General features: G+C 35.8%; 1 protein-coding gene across 1 annotated transcript in view; it reads right to left on the reverse strand.

The window, feature by feature from the left end:
• Trpm (transient receptor potential cation channel, subfamily M) overlaps window positions 1–21,999 on the reverse strand; it is a 715,965-nt gene that overhangs the window by 80,236 nt on the left and 613,730 nt on the right. The window contains exons 19-22 of the mRNA XM_090378481.1: window positions 21,790–21,887; window positions 17,543–17,771; window positions 6,817–7,014; window positions 3,483–3,692 (exon numbers count right to left, since the gene is read on the reverse strand). Of these exons, the coding sequence (XP_090234607.1) occupies window positions 3,483–3,692; window positions 6,817–7,014; window positions 17,543–17,771; window positions 21,790–21,887 (735 nt within the window). The remainder of the gene's footprint in view (window positions 1–3,482; window positions 3,693–6,816; window positions 7,015–17,542; window positions 17,772–21,789; window positions 21,888–21,999) is intronic.

The raw sequence follows: 21,999 nt of genomic DNA on the forward strand, positions 1-21,999 counted from the left end.
GTGTGCTACGCACTGCTGCTCCTGCCCACCTGGCTATGGAGGCGCCTCGCCCAGTAGCAGTAACAGAATCCCAATTAATGGTTGATTCAACCACTGTTCATCTCAGCTGTCCTAATTATTTACTGTACGATTCCTTTTGCTTCAAAGGAGTGGTACTTGATATTCTCTGTCAGAGACAGTAATTTGGGATCGCCTCTTTTCAATCTTCTGTGACTTAAAATCTCTCTATCCCATTTGTGAAATTCATCTGTTGCCTCTATTGTTATCCCAACACCACTAATCACTTGGACTCCTTGAATTCCTCTCTTTGAAATTTGGCTTTCTCCAATCCAACTTTCTCAACAATGAGGTAATTTTTCTTTGCAATTTTAATATTCACAACTCCAGCTGGATTCCATTTTCTAGTCACAAAGATCCAGTTGATTAAGGTGCTACGGCTTTTGCAATTACTAATGACCTCTCACAGACTATTCACTTACCTACCAGAATACCAGACAATCCTAATCACACAGCCAACACTCTAGATCTTTTGATCACAAACAACCCTCCCTAGTACAGGTGGAGGTGAATGGTCCTCTAGGTACCTCAGATCACAACTTGGTGACGGTTTCTTCTCCAATGGAGCCTTTCTCTTGTGGCCATTCTTAACCTCATGTTGTTTGGCATTACAAGAATGTAAAATTGGATGGTCTGTGAGATTTTTTCTTTCTTCTTTTCCTTGGTTTGATTGCTGTTTTAAATCTTCTGATGTCAATCTTTGCTCAGATTGTGTCGGTGAAATTATTCTTGTAGGGATGAAATCCTTTATTCTACAATCAACCTTAAAATCTCATATTTTCCTTGGTTTTCCAATAAATGTGCTAAGGCTGGTTCAAGATAAGAATGTTGCATATCACAACTGGCTTGCATCCAAATCTCCAGGTTCATTTTCTGTCTACACCAAAGTTTGCAACAATTGCAAAGCAGTTATAAATCAGTCCAAACTAGATTTTGAACAGGCTAAAAGTATAAAACTTGCCTCTTGTCCAAATGGTAGTTGAGCATTCTGGTCTCTTACTAAAGCTACTAGCCGCCAAAACTTTTGTCCATCTCTGCCCCCTCCTCTGTCAAAACCAGATGGTTCTATTGCCACCCCAGCTAAAGATAAAGCTGACATGCTAGCATCCTACTTTTCTTCTAACTCGTGTATCTTAGTAAACCGCCGCCTACCATTTCCAGTACACTCCATTCGATGCCTCCTGTAGTCTTCTGTCTAATGGATGTCAGAAGGATTTTGAACAGTCTTGATGCCAAGAAAGCCCCAGGCCTTGATGGTATTTCTCCACTCATTCTCAAAACTTATGCTCCTGAGCTTACTCCTGTTCTATGTCATCTTTTTACACTTTCTTATTCCACCAGTGATTTCCCTACTGTTTGAAAATTTCCTCATATTCAGCCAGTTCCTAAAAAAATGTGACAAATCCCTCCCATCCAATTATCGTCCCATTGTACTTACTTCTACTCTTTCTAAAGTAATGGAGAAATCCATCAATCGCCAACTCCTGAATTATCTAGAAACCATCCATCTGATCAATTACCACTAGTACCGATTCTGTCATTGTTGATCCACTAGTGATATACTGGCATATGTTATCCATCTATGGACATTCAGTGGAAAAGTTTGGTGAAACTCAAGCATAGTTAGTGAAGGACTGTAATCTTAATGGAAACTCAAGCAGTTGCTCTTGACATTTCAAAGGCTTTTGATCATGTTTGGCATAAAGGTCTTCAAAATAAGCCTACATCTTATGATTTGCCAACTGTTTTTTGTAATTGGGTATCCAGTTTTCTCCCTGACCACTGACTGTGGGTGATGGTAGATGGCTTTCTGTCGTCTTACTTCTTCGCTAATGCTGGTGTTCCCCAAGGCTCATTTCTTTTTCCCACTGTTTTCCTCTTGTACTTCGTCTTCCGTTGACTGTAAATCCTATCCATAGTTTTTCTGATGACAGCACATTGTGTTCCACCTTCTGGTTTGAGATACCGTGCCCATACAAACAGCTCCAACTCCTCGAATAACCACTATGAATTATTTAAATGCTGATCTCCAGGTAATTCTCCAGTTGGGCGAAGGTAACTTAGTTGACTTCAACTTCAATCCTTCTAAAACTCAGTCCTGTCTTATATCTCGCAAAAAAGGATTCTTCTGCTCCTATGCTTATCATTGATGACATTCAGATTTATAAAGAAGATTATATATCTCTATGCTGACGGGGCTAGCCGAGTGGGTAAAGTGCCTGCCTGGCAACCCAAAGGTCGCGGGTTTGAATCCTGCATCAGGCTTGGATCACAGTACTGCAAAAACCTTGGGAGGTGCATTATGGCCACAGAAGCCGATGCGTCAACAACTAACTAAAAAAAAATATATATATATATACATATATATCTCTATTAGGGATTACCCTGACTTCTAACCCCTCTCTCTCTCTCTCTCTCGACATAAGCACATCACAAATATTGCTTCCTTTGCATCTAAAAATATGGGTTTTCTCTTTTTCTCTCAGCATTACTTTTCTTTCAAACAGCTACTCACTCTGTACAAAAATCTGCCCCACCATGGAATATTCTTCCAACATCTTTGGTGGTGCCCCCAAAACCTCTCTCAAGCTTCTAGACTCCATTCTAAAGAGGGTAGTTAGGTTAATTAATGACCCATCTCAAACAAAGTCTCTCCACTCTTTTTTTCAGACATCCTGTTTTTGCTGCATGCCTTTTCTATAGATACTTCCATGGGCATTGTTCTTCTGAATTGGCTTCTATTATTCCTCCTTTCTCTTCCATACTACTCTAAACACATGCCACAGCCAGTCAGCATCCTTTTATGGTGCAACTTCAAATACACAGAACCAACTTTTCTTCTTCCTTGTTTATTCCTTCAACTCCAATTTTCTAGAACAATTCCTTTATATGTATTTCCTGAAAATTACAATCTACAGAAATTCAAGTCTAATGTCAGCATGTGTCTTTTTTCATCTTCTCAACCTTCCACCCACACACATTACTAAGTACTATAGGTTCTAATACCTTTCATACTTGGGGGTTTCATAAAAAAAAAAAAAAAAAAAAAAAAAAAAAAAACAGGCAAAACAATTGCTACGAAAAACAATTGCAAAAAACAATTGCTACGAAATTAGTTCTGAATAACCAGATATTCTTTCCATAAAGAGGCATAACAATTTTTTTGAGTTTACAATCTTGCCCCTCCCCTTAAGAACTCATATTAATTTTGTTTGCAACAGGGTCAACAAAAAGTTCATAAAAAATGTTAATGTGTTTTTATTACAAGTTTTCTCTTTTAAAAACTGCTACTTCAACTTTATATGTGATATATAAATAAACATTTAATGGCTTCTCTCTAGTAAAATAAATGTATGTTACAAGAGAAAAAACATTCATCATCTAAAGGTATGGACATCCAATTTACACAATTAACAGATACTTACTGTATGTCCCCAGAATTTTGTAATTGGAGCTGCATAAAACTCATTAACTTTTTTTCCAAGTCCTAGTGGGTCCTTCTTGATAGGAACATGTTCTGGGCTCTCAAATTCAGGACTGGTATCAAATTGTGGTACCTTACCATTTTCAACTTTAGTAATACGAGTAGTGGAATTACAACGAGAAAAGGCAGCAGAGTGTAAACTGAGAAATGACTAAGAAAGAATAAAGAACAAATGTGTAATATGAATATAAATTTATTAAAGCACATTAAACACAAAGTATATTTCCATTTAAAAAAATAAAATCAAATTACTTATACAAATCAATTGGAAAGCTTTTCCTCCTCTCTGAAGTAATATAAAACTAAGCAAAAGATAAGCAGGACTGAGACTGCTTTCTATTTTTTTTTTTAATAAAAATAGTTTTATACATATATGAAAAGGCTATTTTTATTTTAAAAAATATATTATTTCTGTACTGCCTTCATCGCTTGTCTGTTTAAATGAATCTTATATACAATCGATTCAGTGTGGAAAAAATATTACTAAAGAATAGCTTAGTAAATCATTTGGTGAATATAAGGTCCAATTAAATAGAATCATTAAAATGAAATAAAATACAAACCTATAAATATTAATGTAATACAATTTTATTTCCCAGTATTGAAGAAAGTAACCAAGAAAAAATGGATTTCTATATGAAGAAATGGAAGAGACCCTAAACCAGAAAAATCCCACGAAATACAGTAGACTCCCGAATAACCAGCCCTTATGAGACCGGACCTCATGTCAGATAAATGAATGGCCAGCTAATCCAAAAACATGCAAAATACCATTTTTAGGTTGTAAATTAAATTAAAAAATATATATACAGTATGTTGTATATAAATTTTTATTAAATATTTACTTATATAAAAAAAAAATTGGTAATCTTCATTTTTTTTTTGATTTAAATTCGATTTTTGAAACAAAATTGCACCACTTTTTCATAAGAATTATATCAATGGCAAATGAATTATCCTGCTGTTCGATATATCTTATTGCAGTTTCAAGTGCTTTCTCTCCTTCCTTAAGAATGACTTATTCTTTTGTCATTTTTATCTCCGCTCATAGTTTCTGGGTTCTCTGGCTCTTCCTCTTCCGCCATTTCCCCTTGACTAACTGCTTTGATAATTTCATCATCTGTTAACATTTCATTCTCTAGAATGTTATTGTCTACAAGCCATTTATTGATGTCTCTTTCTTCCAGGTCTTTGAACTCTGATAATTGTTTCAAATTGTTAAGCAGAGCAATGTTGTCATTGTCTGTCAGATCCTCAGCTCACAGCTCTTAATCCAGATCGCAGTTTGCAGCTAATTTTTCGACATCAGGCCATAGTGTTTTCCATGACATCACAAACGTTGACTGCATTTCCTCAGAAGTAGCTGCCAACATGTAAATCACATCCTTGATGTTAAATTTCTTAAGGGCCTTAGTGAGTTCCGTTTCTTCATTAGTGGTCTTCTCAAGAATTCTGCAAGTTTTCTTCTGTAATGCCTTTTCAGACTAACTATCACACCTTGATCCATAGGTTATGCCAAAGATGTAATGCCAGGTGGTAAAAACACCGACTTGATGTCATCAGAAGATAGGCCGATGAGATGCATTGGAGTGTTGTCAAGGGCAAGAACAGCCTTGAGTAGTAATTTTAAATGTGTCATATGTGCCTTAACTTATAGAAAGAATTCAGTTGAAAACCATTCTTCAATTAGAAAAGAATCCATTCAAGCTGACTGCTGAGCTTTGTAGTAAACTGGTAGAGCATTGAAATTTACATTTTTAAATGCTCTTGGTTTGGCTGACTTTCCTACAATGAAAAGGGACAGTTTGTGACTCCCAGCAGCATTTGTACAAAGGTCAACAGTGATTCTCTGTTTATTCACAGTGATTCTCTGTTATTCTCTGTTAAAAGGCGGGGGAAATCATTCTTCAATGAAATGGTGGAGGAAGTTGTTTTTCTGGCCTTAACAGGTTTAAATTGTGAATAGTTTCATCTTTATGAGGATGGCAGGTCCATCTCAAAAGAACCTATGTGACAAGCATTAAGTTGCTTGTTCAGCTAGTAGGAATGTCAAAAATAAGACCATTCTTCCTAGAAAAAGGCTATCAAGTCCAGATGCAGAAGGCAGCTCAAATAGCTGCTCTCATTTTGTTAAGAAAGATGAAAATCCAAATAAGAAAGAAGACTCTGCAGTAGACAGATAGATGTATTAAAAGTGGAGAAAAGAAACAGTTTGTTTTGTACCATGCTCCAGAAAACCATGACTGAAAACCCTGATGAATGTTTTGAGAAATACTACACACTATAATCATATAAATAATCAACATTTAAAATGTCTCTAAACAGATTTTAAAATGCTTTACCATATTGCTTTATATATTAGCTCCTGTAAACCAAAAAAATAAATATATATACATTTTTTTTTTTTTATTTTTTTTTTTAAAGAGCTGGACCACATAGGGAAGGCAGTGAAAATAATGATGGACTACAAAGGGTTAAAGCTTGAAAAATAATTAAATATTAAAATCAAAAAGTGACAAAATAACATATGCAAAGTAACAGTAAGTCATATATTTCTGAAAGTGTAGGTTATTAAAATTCCACATGATACAATATTTCTCATAAATTAGATAGTATGAACCAGAGCTGTAATGCTCAATATTTCTCATAAATACTTCTCATAAATACAATATTCTTTCAAAAACATTGATCTAGGAACAAATATTTTTACATTTATAGTATATATTTTACCATTTTATTTATCTTTATTGATTTTAAAGTTGGTATGTAAGTAAAAAAAAGCAGAAATTACTACTTCTATGCAGCAGAATTTATTTATTACAAATAATGGTTCTTTTAAAATAATTTTAAGCAATATTAATTAGAACAAAATTTTAGTAGAGTAAAATAATTCATGAAGCTCGTTGTAATGGGATTTTAGTGTATAATATAACAAATTTTGTACCACAATTATTGTATCAATTATATATTAAAGAAAATATAAGAATTTAATCAAAGAGAGAGCAATTTGGGTAGACTTTTGCAGTTTGTTCACTGGATTCATTTTTCATGCATAAAAATGAATTCAATTACTGCATTTAGAGAAGTTCATCACATGTTACAGTACCATGCAGTATAGCATTTGTATTGTGTGGTGTTGCATTGCTTGACATTTATTATATAATCTTAGCAGATGCTGAATTGTAAATTGTTAATATCACATATGCTAAGAGCTTATATTTAGTTAAAGAAAAATTTGTAAAAATTTCCTTCTAACTGACTAGTAAAATCATCACCTGATTAGTAAAATTATCACCAAGTGGATATTTGTCTGGAATAATACTGTTTCTGTAACGAGTAATTGCTCTTTCTTCATCTTGTTCTGCTAATTCTAAGATATGTTCTTCTTCAGTTTGAGGCATCAGTTGCAGCTCTTTTTTAGACTTGAATTCTAAGGTCAGAATTGTTGGTAGGAAAAGAAGTCCAAGTATGACCTGAAATAAAATAATTTTTAACAATTCACATATAATTCCATACATTACATTCAATGTAAACAAATTAAAGCAATGATTTTAATGTGGGAGTAACTTATTTAGTCCAAAAGAACATGTTGGGGTTTTTTTTTTTTTTGTTACAAAATTGGATACGTGGACTTCTGGTGGCATTGCATCCTTCAAAAGCCTCCAATTTTTTGGGATCAATACTACTCTATATAAACTATAACAGTACATCATATTATCATCACACACTTTATCTATTTTAAGTATTTTTAATATTTTCATAATCTGAGTGGTGACATGAATTGTCACATTCAAAACTTTAAACTTATACTAACAGCTGTATATATTTCTCAATTAAATTTATTTTTTCCTGTTTAAAATACTGGTTAAAATAAATCTGTAATGATGTTATATATAAAAGATATATATAAAGTTATATAAAAAAAATAAATTTTTTTAAATTTACAAAATAAGCAAAAGCATGATGTAAGCCTACGGGGCAATAACATCAAAAACCTTTGCAGCTCACAGAGGTACAATAAAACTGTCTAAAAGTTGAAAATTTTTCACATAAAATATGAAATTACAGAAGTACGTTATATTCTGGCATACAAGACAACTTATATTTTTTTTCTGTGAAAATTAATATTCAATTATGTATCTGCTGTATAAGTTGAACCTGCGTAATGAAATAAGATAAGTGTGAATCCAGTAAACATCTTTAATTATGAATATTTTGGAGCTTTCGAGTCAATTGTGTCTCTTCTTCAACAGAGTTTGAACTTAACAGATACAGTTATGCGTGCAGTGAGGCGTGTGAAGGCACGTTATTCAGTCATTAAACTGGCGTTCATGGTTTGCTGCAGGGACATGCGCAGTTCTTCTCCAGCGCTTGTCGAGGTATAAAACGGTTGTCTCCAAGATGGAGTACAGTCTCATGCCTTTGCAGCAGTTCATGGCTCTCGAATTGCTCAATATATTGAGTGACTCCAACCATAGGCGGTGGCGGAAGTGCCTGGAGTGGTCTATTATTGTCTATTATTTCGTAGTCTTGTTTGGGATTGAGGTCGTGGTGGGTAGCCCAGAAATGCTCTGCGATTATGGCCTGGTCGGTCTCAGCAAGGTGGATTGCTCTGTCGTGTTCCGCAAGGCGGTCTTGAAGATGTCTCGAAGTCTCTCCTACGTAGCAGCTGTCACAGTCTCTACAGGTTATGCGGTATATTACATTACTGCATAAGAGAGGGGTGACAGGGATCTTTACACTGGAGACTAGAGAACGTAGGCTTCTACAGGGCAACTGTATGCATTTTATGCGGTATTCTCTGAGGATTTTAGAGATCCGGCCTGACACGCCTGGATAGTAGGGAACGTAGGCGGTAGGTATATTGTTCTGAGTTGGTGGTCTCAGGTGGACTGTGAGTTCTTGTGTTTGTAATAGGCACTTGTCTAGTATGTGTGTTGGGTAGCCACAATTGATTAAGTCTGTCCTCACACGAGAAATCTCGCTGTGCCTAGCTGCATCTGTGCTGGAATGGCTCCAAGCTCTGGAGAATAGAGTGTGGGCAGTGCTGTTGAGATAACTGGGGGGCATGGCCAGATCTGTAGTTTGTGAATTTCCTGCACCACATAGGCTAACAGTATACTGAGGTTTCCAGGTGTGGGCCCACATGTTTTACTAGGACATCCAGGAACGGGAGTGATCCATTAACCTCTAACTCTAGAGTGGACTGGATGAACCTAGACAGGGAATTGAGATATCCTCAATCCTAAATAAGACTATGAAATAATAGACCACTTCAGGCATTTCTGCCACTGCCTATGGTTGGAGTCACTCAATATATTGAGCAATTTGAGAGTCATGAACTGCTGCAAAGGCATGAGACTGCACCCCATCTTGGAGACGACCGTGGTAGTAGTAGTGGCATGTGATGCAAGAAAGCAAGTGTATGAGCTTATGCAGCATTAGCCAATAAAAAAAAATAAAAAAAAAATCACACCATTCTCTCCATATGCCTGTCCAGTTCCTCCTTAAATTTATTTAACCGATCAACTTCCACAATGACAGATGGAAGTTTGTTCCAGCAATTAACCACCCGCTGGCTAAAGGCAAATTTCCACACATCCATTCTACATCTCTCTTTTCTTAATTTGAATTTATGCCCCCTTAGGTTCGTAATCTGAACAAGTGGAAGGATCCCATCAGAATTCAGCTTGCTCAACCCATTCAAGGCCTTATACAACTCAATCAGATCACCGCACAGGTGCCTAGTCTCCAGCCACTGCAATTTGTAGAACTTAAGCCTCTCTTGGTAAGAGGATCCCTTCATTCCCATCACCAATCTTGTTGCCCTTCTCCGTACACGCTCAAGCAAATCTACATCCTTCCTAAAATGAGGCCTCCAGACCTGTACGCAGTACTCAAGGCGTGGCTTGACCATTGCCTTATACAGAGGGACAATCACCTAATTTTCCCTGCTAGCAAAATTCCTATATATCATTGACAAAACCCCATGACCTTCCCTGGTAGCCTGTCTGCATTGCTCAGAAAGCTTCATATTTGACTGCACAATTACTCCCAGGTCTTTTTCATTTTCTACCACCTTAAGTGTAGTACCACACAGTTGGTACATTTCTCTGGAGTTACTTCTACCCATATGCAGTACTTTGCATTTGTCAAGATTAAACTTCAGCTGCCACTTCTTAGCCCATCTGCCCAAATTATCTAGATCCTGTTGCAGTAGCACACTGTTATTAACAACCCTGCCAACCTTTGTGTTATCTGCAAACTTCAACACTAAGCCTGATATACCTTCATCAATATCATTGATAAATATACAAAACAACAGAGGACCCAACACTGAACCCTGTGGGACTCCACTAATAACATTAGTCCACGAAGAGCAGCACCCATTAATTACCACCCTCTGTCTTCTCCCACTGAATCATCCTTTTATCCATTGTAGCAACTTATCCTTAATACCATTCTGCTCCAATTTGTACAATAGTCTTCCATGTGCAACAGTGTCAAAAACTTTCCTGAAATCCAAATATATTATATCAAAATTATTTTTTGCATCCAGTTCCTTTGTAACCACATCATAATATCCTATCAAATTTGTCAGACAAGACTTTCCCTTAACAAACCCATGCTGTGTCTGAATTATTGCTGCAGTCTTGTCTAGATGATCCTGCAATGCATCTTTAACTGGTGACTCCATAATTTTACCCAGAACAGAAGTTAAACTAACTGGTCTGTAATTACTTGTGTCACCCTTCGATCCCACTTTGTGAATTGGGGATACATTTGCACATCTCCATTCCATGGGGACCTCCCCAGAGTCCAAAGATGCTCTCATAATTATGGCTAAGGGTTTGCTTAGTTGCTTTGTCGCCTCCTTTAATATTGGATAGATCCCATCCACTCCAGGTGCCTTTCTTATGTTTAACTTCAACAATTTCCCCTCCACTTTGCTCTCAGTTATTACAAAATCATTAAGCACCCTGCTACAATTTGATAACCTTCTGCCATTTTCAAACCTTAATAACTCCTCATGTGTGAATGTCGATGCAAAATATTCATTTAGTTTGTTAGCTACCTGAGCAGGATCATCAACAGTTGAACCATCAATATCAAGTGGACCAATCAGATTCATCTCCTTCCTTTTAGAGTTTACATAAGTAAAGAAATCCTTGCTGTTTTTCTTAGCATCTTTTGCCAAAGATTTTTCGTAATATGCCTTCCCCCTGTCTAACCTCCTTTGTGACCTGATTACAGACTAGCTTATATTTGCCATAGGCTTCTGAGTCGCTTGATAATTTATATGCATCCCATGCATTTTTCTTCTCTGTCACGAGTCTCATTAGTTCATTTGATAACCATTTAGGCCTAAACCTTGAACAATATTTCTTAATAGGCATGAAACTTTTAGTAGCATCCACGATTAATTCCTTGAATGCTTCCCACTTAGAATTTACTGTTGGTAACATCGTCAGTTGATCCCACTGTACAGAATTTAAAAACTGTATGAGACCACTGTACTCACCTTTACGGAAGCAAAAACCCTTTTCCTTACCCCTGACGGTAATTATATCTTTAAGCAAATCCCACATCAGTACACTGTGATCACTGCCACCTAGTGGTTCCTTTATCTGCAAATTCTTAATACATGAATGATCACTGCTGATAACCAGATCAAGAGTATTACCCTCTCTGGTTGCCTCTCGAACATGCTGCTGCAGAAAACAATCATCGAATAAATCCACAAAAGTCTTACTAGTGTGGAGTGTCCAATCCACAAGTTCCAGTCAATATCTGGGAAGTTAAAATCCCCCATTATAAGACATTCTGATTTACTAGCCCACTCTATTTCTCTGTACAATTGTTCATTGTACTCATTCGAGTCATTAGGCCTATAACACACTCCTACTGTAATTTTTGCTTTCGCCATGCTTATGTCACACCAAACAGACTCAACACTGCATTGTCCATCAGCATCAATTGGATGCACTTCCTTAGATTTTATGTGTTTCTTAACTAACAGCATAACCCCTCCTTCCTTCCTATCCTGTCTATCCTTTCTGTACACATTGTACTCCCCAAATTCCAGTTCTGCATTGCTTATATCTGTGTGACACCACGTCTCTGCTATCCCAACAATATCTGCCTTTGATGTCTTGACCAACACTTCAAATTCATAAAATTTATTTACTATAACTTCTAGCATTGGTATACATGTACCTATCCTTATTATTATTTACACTCACACATCCCATATAACCACCTGTTTCATGATGTTTTATACCTCGACAAGTGCTGGAGAAGAACTGCGCATATCCCTGCAGCAATAACGAATGCCAGTTTAATGACTGAATAACGTGCCTTCACACACCTAACTGCACGCATAACTGTATCTGTTAAGTTCAAACTCTGTTGAAGAAGAGACACAATTGTCTCAAAAGCTCCAAAGTAATCATAATTAAAGATATTTACTGGATTTACACTTATCTTATTTCATTGTACCATGGATCCCAGTACAACAGGCCCATTTATACTTGAACCTGTGTTTTATAGTCATCTTTTACATCTCCTGTAGTTGTATACTACAGAAAATTTTAATTTTTAATTCAATTATTTTTTGCTTTTTTCTTTTAAAAGTTTACATTGTGACATTTTATTACATTACAGAGTAAACTGTAAAGAAAGCAATAAAGATATACAGTATTCACCTTATGTAGAAGGTCATGAAAATGAAACTTAAAAGCATATATGATGAAATGACATTGCTCTTATTGATGCTGTAGTATGTGTACATGGGAGGCTTTGATTATGTAACCAAGCCATTCCTAGGACTTTACTGCAAATTTGATCTCTATATGCAATGCCTCAAAAAGGAAGCAAGTTTACTGTAAGAATCCTTAACATTACTTTTCAAGAACATAAAATAAATAAATATGATCTTTATTGTAAGGTGCAAGGGTACATGCAAGTACCTTAACTTTACAAAACCCTTCATGGCACTAAGCCAGAGGTTAAATATAAACGTAAATGTAAAGCACACAACTTCCAATAAATTTCATGAACTCTTTTCATCTGATGAAAAGATAAACAAATTCTTGGGTTTTAAATGATGAGCAACAATGTATAATTGTGTAAAAACATATATGTAACAAATTGAAAAATGTACTGGTATTAATTCGTGGCTTTCTTACCCTAAGCATGTGCCTTTAACCTAGTGGTGGTGATCATTTTTTTTTTTTTTTTTTTTAATTTTTGGAAAGTGTTTGGAGTTTTTTAAATTCAGTGTAAACAGCACCAATATTTCATCTTTTCTTAGTGGTACTTACTGTATGTACTTTTTAAGTTTTAATAAAAAATTCAAAATTTTAAAACATGATCAAGTTATAATTGCAAAATCCAAAGATGAACTACAAATAGCAGCAAATGAACTGAATAAAATAGGTAAAAAGTACAAGATGAAAATCTCCACTTCAAAAACAAAATCAATGGGATTATGTGGAAAAAACATACAAAGAGTCAAAATTGTTATTGACGACAAAATAACAGAACAAATATCTAACTTCACCTATTTGGGAAATTTAATATCAAATGAAGAGAAAGACATCCACACTAAAGTACAAAAATATAATAAAATGAATGGAACGATTAAACGCCACTTCGGAAAACAAATGACAACTGAAAAAAAATTACGACTGCACAACCTCACTTCAAAATCAGCCCTCTTCTACAGCTGTGAAACTTGGGTCATAAATAAGAAAGATGCATCAAACTAGAAGCAGCACAAATGAGATTTTTAAGCCCATTATTAGGCTTTACAAGACTAGACCACCAAAGAAATTTAGATATCTGTGAGAAATTAAAAGTAGACTACATAGTAAATGACATAAAACAGTATCAGGAAAAATGGATCAGCCACATAGAAAGAATGAACCCAGACCACATCCCAAAATTAGCCTTTAACTACAAAACTACAGGCAAGAGAGATGTGGGTCGACCAAGACAACGATGGTGAGGTCAAGACCACTTCCAAGAGCTACAACGGAATAGATCTTAAAAGACCTAAGCTGGACCAAGTTCATGATGATGATGATGAAAACATGCTATGTGTTTTACATCTGTTATTTTCAAAAATAAAAAAAAACTGTTTTAGTCATAAAATAGAAATATTCTCTTCTATTTTCAAGTTTAAAAGCTCATCAAGTGTGTGAAATTTCACACATGTAGATGTGCATATATTATTGCTTATTATGTATATAAATATTATCAAAAAATTAAACACACACACACACATTGTATATATTCAAAACTATTAGTTACTTCTGTTCCCTGATTTATTTCAAATTTTGAACTTCACTGCATGCAAAATTTGAAACTACAGATTGAGATTTCCATCTGTGAGGACAAAAATAAATAAATAAATAAAAAAAAAAATCTAGGATAAGAACACTGATGTTTATTGAACTAGTGGCAGAAGAAATATAAGCAACCTGAAACTTTAAACAAACACAGTGTTGACACTTATTCAGTATCTCACTAATCTTTAATCCCCACCCTGGGTGGAAAAGACCTCAGTTCCGAGTCCCGTTGATTACATGAGGAATATTAATGGGCCTGTTTCACAATGTAGCCGAGTTATTCGGTCTCAGGCAAGGGTAGCATGATTTTTTCCTCCCAGAAACTCGAGTTTTTCATCCATTAAACAGAAAATCAACCATAGAACATACACAATTTACAAACAGTATACACTAAGCAATATGGACTTAGTCGCTGATGCTCTAAAATCCTACTACAACAATAACACTACTACTCTTCACACAAAAGCCAAATAGTTGCAAAGATGGTGGCATGTTATGACAGTAGCATGGCAGGTTCTCCCATGCAATTTCTGTATGAAAACTATAAAAAAATCAATTCAGAAACTATTGTGATAAATATTTTACTATATTTAAGAAGGCAGAAAAATATTTCAGATTTTTAATCACTGATTAATGGTTAACGTGAGGTTGTTATTTTTGAATGTCACCTGTCAGGTTATCCATCAGTGCTGTTGGGTTAATTCAAGTATAGAATTTTACACTTTGAAAATAAGGTGACCTTAAAATTTTAGATAAAATTTAAAATTTTATTTCAAAAGTCATAATAGGTGTTATGGCATGTTGAAAATATAATGCAGACAGTAGCAGATAACTTGAAAATGTTTTAATTAGTGGAAGCTATTTTATAGTAATGGTTACCACTTATTAAAATGCTTTAAATTCATTCATGTAGTGCTTGTTTAACCATTATACTTTAATTAGGAAGCATCTTCAAAAACAACATCATGGCTGGTCACTTTTCCCGATCATAAATCCCTAAGTTTAATTGTGGATACTCATCCAGTTATGACAACAGAATCAGCTTGAGGCAGGTGTGATATACCTAACTCTTCACTTGGCATGTCATCCCAGTTTGATTAGGTTATACATACTAATCACTAGCCTGCACAGTCATTTTGCATGTAAACCCATCATAGCACCATCTTAGAGCTGATCCTGCACGAGGGACATGTAGGTCTGAACATGTCATAATTCCAAGTGTAATAATAAATCAGGTCACAAATACGAGTTTGTATGCAGAACTTCAACAAAAGTCTGATCATTTTGTGGCAATCAAATCCTCTGCTTACATAAACCTTTACTTGGAGGGCCTGTTAATAACCCTAGCTTCTTTGTTCGATGTAACAGGTAAACAGAGGGACAAAATACCTTGCCAATGTAAACCACTAAACTTCTTACCCGAATGTAAACCATTTTACACAGGAATAAAAAAACACAGATTCCAAAAAAATGACAATCTTCCATGGCACTAAACTGATTTTGACAGGATGCAGCGAATGCAAAGCATTAGTGAAACTACTATGTTGCCATGTCTGCCACCTCAGGGGGAGGGACTGAAGTATCAAAGGGGTCCAGCGGCTAGTATCATATGATTTTTAAAGGGCATGGGGGCAACCCAGAATCTTAAATTTTGCTACTAATGCAAAGAACAATTTTTGACAATTTATTTAGTTAGGCATTCAGTAAAGTTTTTGTTATTTACCATAAATGTGTCAGTGAGGGAAAGTTAGTAAGGTAAATAAAAGACTGTTTCAGTAAAAGACAAAGAATGATGATAAGTGGCCATTACTCTAAGGGGGCCAGTATCATGAGAAGGGAGTTATACAGGATTTAATGCTGAGTCCACTATTGTAAAGCAATTACAAGTCTAACACATTATTACAGATTAATTTTTGCCTTACCAAATTAGAAATATTAACTGTTGCCTTACCTGGAGAAACAAGAAAACTCTTAACTTAATAAGTGTCTTCTCCTTTCTTTAATTTTAAGTAATATTTATATTATTATTATCATTAGCCATATGGTGCAAGGAAGACTGAGGCTTTTTCTGCACCAAAAAAAAACAAAAAAAAAAAAAAAAACACCATTCCTGAGAGAGAGAGAGAGAGAGAGAGAGAGAGAGAGAGAGAGAGAGAGAGAGAGAGAGAGAGAATCACCAAGGAAGAGAAGAATGATGATATCTAGCTCAGGACCCTGGGTGTGCCAAGCCCATACTCACCAGATGTGAGCCCCTGGGGTTAATATACATATATAAATAGTAATCTTTAATTTATGTTGTGATAATAATGTACACTGGTCTCCAAAATTTTTTTTTTATGTAACTGTGTAAATTTTTAAATGGCATTTCATGTCCTGATATAATTTTAACATTATAAATCCAAATATGACATCAGAAAATTATTATCTGATCCTCAAAAACATGCAAATCAGATGACCTATAAAAGTGCACACAACAACGTCACTCATTTTAAATCTAACACTGCCCAAAATGCATCTGATTATGTTTTTGCTTTTTGTACACTGCAACATAAATATCTGGGAGATATAAAGCAATGGATGGCTATTGACAAGGTGACAGCACGACAGTCACAAGCTGAGGTGACTAGGGTTTGCTATGTGCCGTGCCAAGAATGGTAATTTCAATTTGTTATGGTAAAGCAACAGGAGAGGTATCTCAAAGACAAGTTCAAGGTTGGCCAAGAGTTACAATAACATCCAAGAATGACCCTTATCTGGCATTAACAGCAAGATGCCAGATAGCTAGCTAGCTAGCTAGCTCTCGCTCTCTCTCTCTCTCTCTCTCTCTCTCTCTCTCTCTCTCTCTCTCTCTCTCTCTCTCTCTCTCTCCACAAAAGCGCCCATCTATCTTGGTGGTGCCAATACCAAGACATATGGACTATCTTCAGATTGACTGTCTCCATAATCAAGACATTAAAGAGTGTCTCCACTCTTTAACATTGAGGGAACATGAAACACGTTCCCATTCCTTTAACATCTGAGAAAGAATGTACAACAGTGGCACCTTTCTGATGATATTAAAGGGATAGGACCATGTCTAAAGAGGCAAGAATTATGATAAATGGTCAAGCTGAGCTTAATAAATGGTCAACTTTGGCTACTTGATAGAAATGAGATCATTGAGCCTATAAGAATTAACAGATACTAGAGGCCCCAAATTCATTTTTATGGATGATAACATTCTTTCACACAAGGTCAGTTGGTAAGTGAAGTCCTTCAAAGTGAGGATATTCCTTGGGTGGAGTATTCAGACAGATATTGGGACCCAAATTCAATTAAAAAATCAGGATGTTTCAGGCCAAAATTTCTCCTATCAGAAACTTACAAAATTTCTCCTTACAGAACCTTCTTGTAGAACAGATCTTCTTGTAGATTTTCTACAAGATCTGTTCTTGTAGAAAAGTGAAATAAAATAATACATTTACAAAAATTTTATAGAGCTCTAACAAGCATATATTTTATAGTTGTAACTAACAATTTGGACATGGTATTATGGCCCTTTAAAAGTACTGCAGAGTTGGGGGGAAAAATTATGATAAAGTAAAATATCAAGTAAATGAAAATAAGAAGTAGACATTTTAAAAATATATAATATTCTTTTTATTCTTACCTTCAAATTTGTATGTTTTCTGGTTCGCAATCCTCCCATCCAAAGATCAGAAATCAGCATTTGAGATGCAGTGTGAGCAAGAAAAGCACTATGCTTCGCTGCAACTGCTAATCCTAAACATGTCTGCTTGCTCCAGTTTTTCAATTCACATGTTAGTAACTGAAATGTGAGATCATCATCATTGCGATAACAGTAGTCTAATAATTCCAAGGCAAGGGTTTCAAATTCCCTATAAATGAAAAACAAAAAACCATAAGAAATTAATAACATTTTAGTATGGAATATGACTATTTCATAGAAACAGTAAGTTATATGCAACATCTGAAATCCAGCAACCTCAATAGATAGAGATTGCTAGGTTTTGGATTTTTTTCAGTTTTTGGACAATAAATCTAACCATTCATGCAATGTTGAAATTCAAGCACTGCATTGGCAGTACAGCCATATATGTTTTGATCATTTTTTATGTTATTAACCTTTTTTAATTAACTATATCATTTTATTCTTATTATTCTTTTATTCCTTGAGCTGTTAATCAAAAATTTTAAATGAGAAATTTAGCACCATGAGGCTACCGAAGCAATCGCCTATAAAACTGCCTTTGTAATATTCCATTTCCATTAAAAAATAAAATAACAAAGAGAAAAAATTAATAATAAATAGAAACAAAGTACCACACAATATGATTTTTTTTCCTAACAGCTGAAGATAATACTGCCCATTCAAAGGAATAAAAGCAAAGGCTTTTAGATTCCCCCCCCCTCTCCAGATCAAGAAAAAACACTTTCTACTGCTTTGGCAGCTGTGGAAGAGTGTTCAGACATTAGCATAACACCTTCCATTGCATACAATCATTGCAAAACAACAATCACTCCAGAGAGGAAAACACATTAATACAATATGTTCTGATATAATGCAGGCGCCAGAAAATTTATCCTAAAAGCTTAAGATATGAGACAAATCAGTTTTCCAGTTTTCAGAACAATAACAATAGAGTATGCTGTATTGTATTATCAACTGATTGAATTTTTGAACATCGGTGGCAAAAATCAGCACTGAACTTCTCCATATATTAATTTAGTGATTAATTTGGTAAGTAAAACAACTATACAAAATGTAATTAAAAAGTCAAGAATAATGAACATGGCCATATTAAGCACCAACAAAAACTTAGCCATCGAGCAAATTTTGTTCTGTGGGTTTATTTACAACATAACACAAACACATTGATACTGGAAGGATACCCTTCCTCACTTTAGAGAACAATAAAGATTTTTTACTTTTTTACTAATAAAATAATTAACAGAAAATGAATTATCAATAAAGATTATTTTCAAAAGAAATAAATGTAAGGCATGGCAACTTGAACTTGCACTGACGAAGTTTAGAATAAACCACAATTCTGTCCATCTCTGTCAACAACCACCAACGAGAATACAGGATGCATCACGAACACCAAAGAAGCTGATAAATGACAGAACTGACCACATCACAACACCCATAGGAAACTTGCTGTAATTGTTTATATATATTAGCCATGGCTATGGAATGTATTCATAAACAATTAAAAAAAAAAAAAAAAAGCTTGATCTGCTGAAGAACAATAAAGTTGGCTGTTAACAGAGAAATATCTCATTGCAGCCCACTTAGGACTTGCAAAGACTCTCCAGCTAATCAGACAAACAATAATAATAATAACAACAAAAATGCTGGTCATCAAAGCTCTCAGATTTTGGTGTCTCACAAGTCAATAACCGACATCTTAATATGCTTTGTTTTTCTTAATAAATAAATTTCCATTTATATTACGGATGGCTTTGGCTAAAAAAAAGTTTACAACATTATTCTTAACTGGTGTTTATATACAGGGTGTCTCAAAAATATTGGTACAAACGTTTAGGGGAGGTAGGTAACATCTAAAGGAATGTGAATCGCATAGGAACCCATAACCGGAAACATCATGGGAAAGTAGTAACAGAGGCACAAGACAGTAATTAGTGGCAAACATTAATTTGATATAATATTAACAATGGAGTACGAGATGGATGCATTTTGTGATGTTACAACAGATGCTCGAAGGTTCCACCATGAGATGCAATGCATGCATGACGCTAACGAAGCATGGATTGCTGCACACGATCAAACACACCTGGAGTTTCTTTGACAGTAGCAGCAGCGCAGACGAGTCTCGCCAAGAGATCCATTTACGTCTCCACAGGCGATTCATACACAATAGATTTGAGGCCCCCCCCCACAGAAAGAAATCAAGGCTCGATAAATCAGATGAGTGTGGGGGGCCAGGCAATGGGTCCACCACGGCCAATCCATCGATGCCCAAAACGCCTGTTGAAATGGTCACGAACACACCCCGTAGCCAGGTGGGAAGGAGCAGCAGTGCATAGCACACGCTTCTTGATTAGACCGGGGTTCAAGCCCATCACCACCAAATACAGAGGATGCGGATAGGTCAAGGGAATGACCACCGCATATTCCCGAAGCAATATGGCCTTAGTTGCTAATGCTCCTAAAAACCAAATAACAACAACGAACACACCTTCCATAATGGGCAGGTGCCCCATCATGTTGAAACCAAATGTTGCGTCTCACATTTGCTGGAACATTATCAAGTAACCTTGGTAGAACTTGTTCAAGAAAGATCCAATATTTAGCGGAGTTCTTGCGGGATGGTAACAAGTATGGGCTGACTAAGCAGTCACCGACCATACCTGCCCACACATTTATTGCGAAGCGATGTTGTGCCGCATGGGGGCGCACACCGTGTGGGTTGTCGTGAGCCCACACACACACACACGAGCATTGTGCTGATTGAATAAGCCTTCCCGAGTGAAATAAGCCTCATCCGTGAACAAAATATAAGCTGGAAAATTCAAGTCTTGAACACTTTCTTGGAGAAACCACTGTGCAAAAACCACACATGCAGGATGATCTTGGGGGAACAGTAACTGAACCCTTTGGAGATGAAAGGAGTGTAAGGAATCGTCGTGCCAGACATACTGTACACTGCAACGAGACACTCCTAAGGCAGAGGAAATGGCACGTGTGCTGGTAGTAGGATTATTCTGGACGGCATTCAACACACTTTCTTCCGTGGCAGGAGTTCGCATCGAACGTGGTCTGCCCACACTACTCCTGTGACCCATAATCACACAAATTTTGATGCACACGCACAAACAAATGGTGGTCTGGTACATGTCTGTCTGGAAAGCGTTCTCCATAAATTCGTTGAGCGGCTCGTCCATTGCCCTCTGCTAATCCATACACTAGGTGCATGTCTGCCAGCTCACAGTTCATATATTGATGCATGCTTTCGTGCGGCAACTACCGCACTGTCTACCAACTTACGGTGACATTTCCGGTTATGGGTTCCTATGCGATTCACATTCCTTTAGATGTTACCTACCTCCCCTAAACGTTTGTACCAATATTTTTGAGACACCCTGTATATATGAAAACCACAAGCAGGAGAGGTATTGGGAACCTACAGTTTTTAGGTACCATGTATAGGTTGAAGGTAGAGAAGGCTGAAGATACTTATTAACATTAGACTTTAATTTCTGTAGATTACAATTTTGAGGAAATAAATAAAGAAAGGCTGTTCCAGAAAACAGAAGTTGAGGGGATAAATAAGGAAGAAGAAAAGTTGATTCTTTCAGTTTGAAGTTGAATTGTAAATGGATGCTGACTAGTTGTGGCATGGGTTTGAACGAGAGTGAGGGAATTAGAGATGCCAATTCAGAAGAGCAGTGCCCTTCAAAAATAAGTCTGAAAGTCAAAGTTCAGCTGGATAGGTAACTATGTTAGGAAGGAATCACATAGGTAGTTATGAAGGGGTTTTTTTTTTTTTTTTGACTTGTGCAGCAAAAGTCTGGGGCTTCCTTGCACCAAATTTCTAATAACTAATATTATACATAGTTTCAATTTTCACAGTATTAAGAAAAGGTGTAACTTCTGCTATCATAAAAAACCTCTCAAACCTTTTTTTCTAGACTAAAGCATCGATATAATTTTATAATTTTATCATTGTATAATTTTATTTTAATATATACCTTAAGTGTATGTTATACTGCACTTCTCAAAATGAGTTAAGTAAAGTTTTCTGAAAGTCTGTCAGAAAGACAGCATATCTGTGGGTCATGATCAAAATATTATGCAATTTTGATATTGTAACATTATGTAATTAAAATATTATGCAATTTAATCTAAATCGACTGAAAACAAAATACTACCTGGCATTTTCTTTCATCTCTTCACAGATATCAGCTTCCATATCATCTTGAGCAGCTTCTTGTGCCATGGCTTTATACAGCTTACAAGCCACTAGAGCCTGAAACAATAAATTTTATTTTATTAGTCATTACATTTGCATGCTGAGAGCATGAATTGTTGAGGAGGGTTCCATCCTGCAGTGGGTTGATAATGGCTGCACTTTACTTTTT

Source organism: Mastigoproctus giganteus, chromosome 7 (assembly GCF_048544385.1).
Source record: "Mastigoproctus giganteus isolate SK-2022 chromosome 7, ASM4854438v1, whole genome shotgun sequence".
Classification (NCBI taxonomy): domain Eukaryota; kingdom Metazoa; phylum Arthropoda; class Arachnida; order Uropygi; family Thelyphonidae; genus Mastigoproctus; species Mastigoproctus giganteus.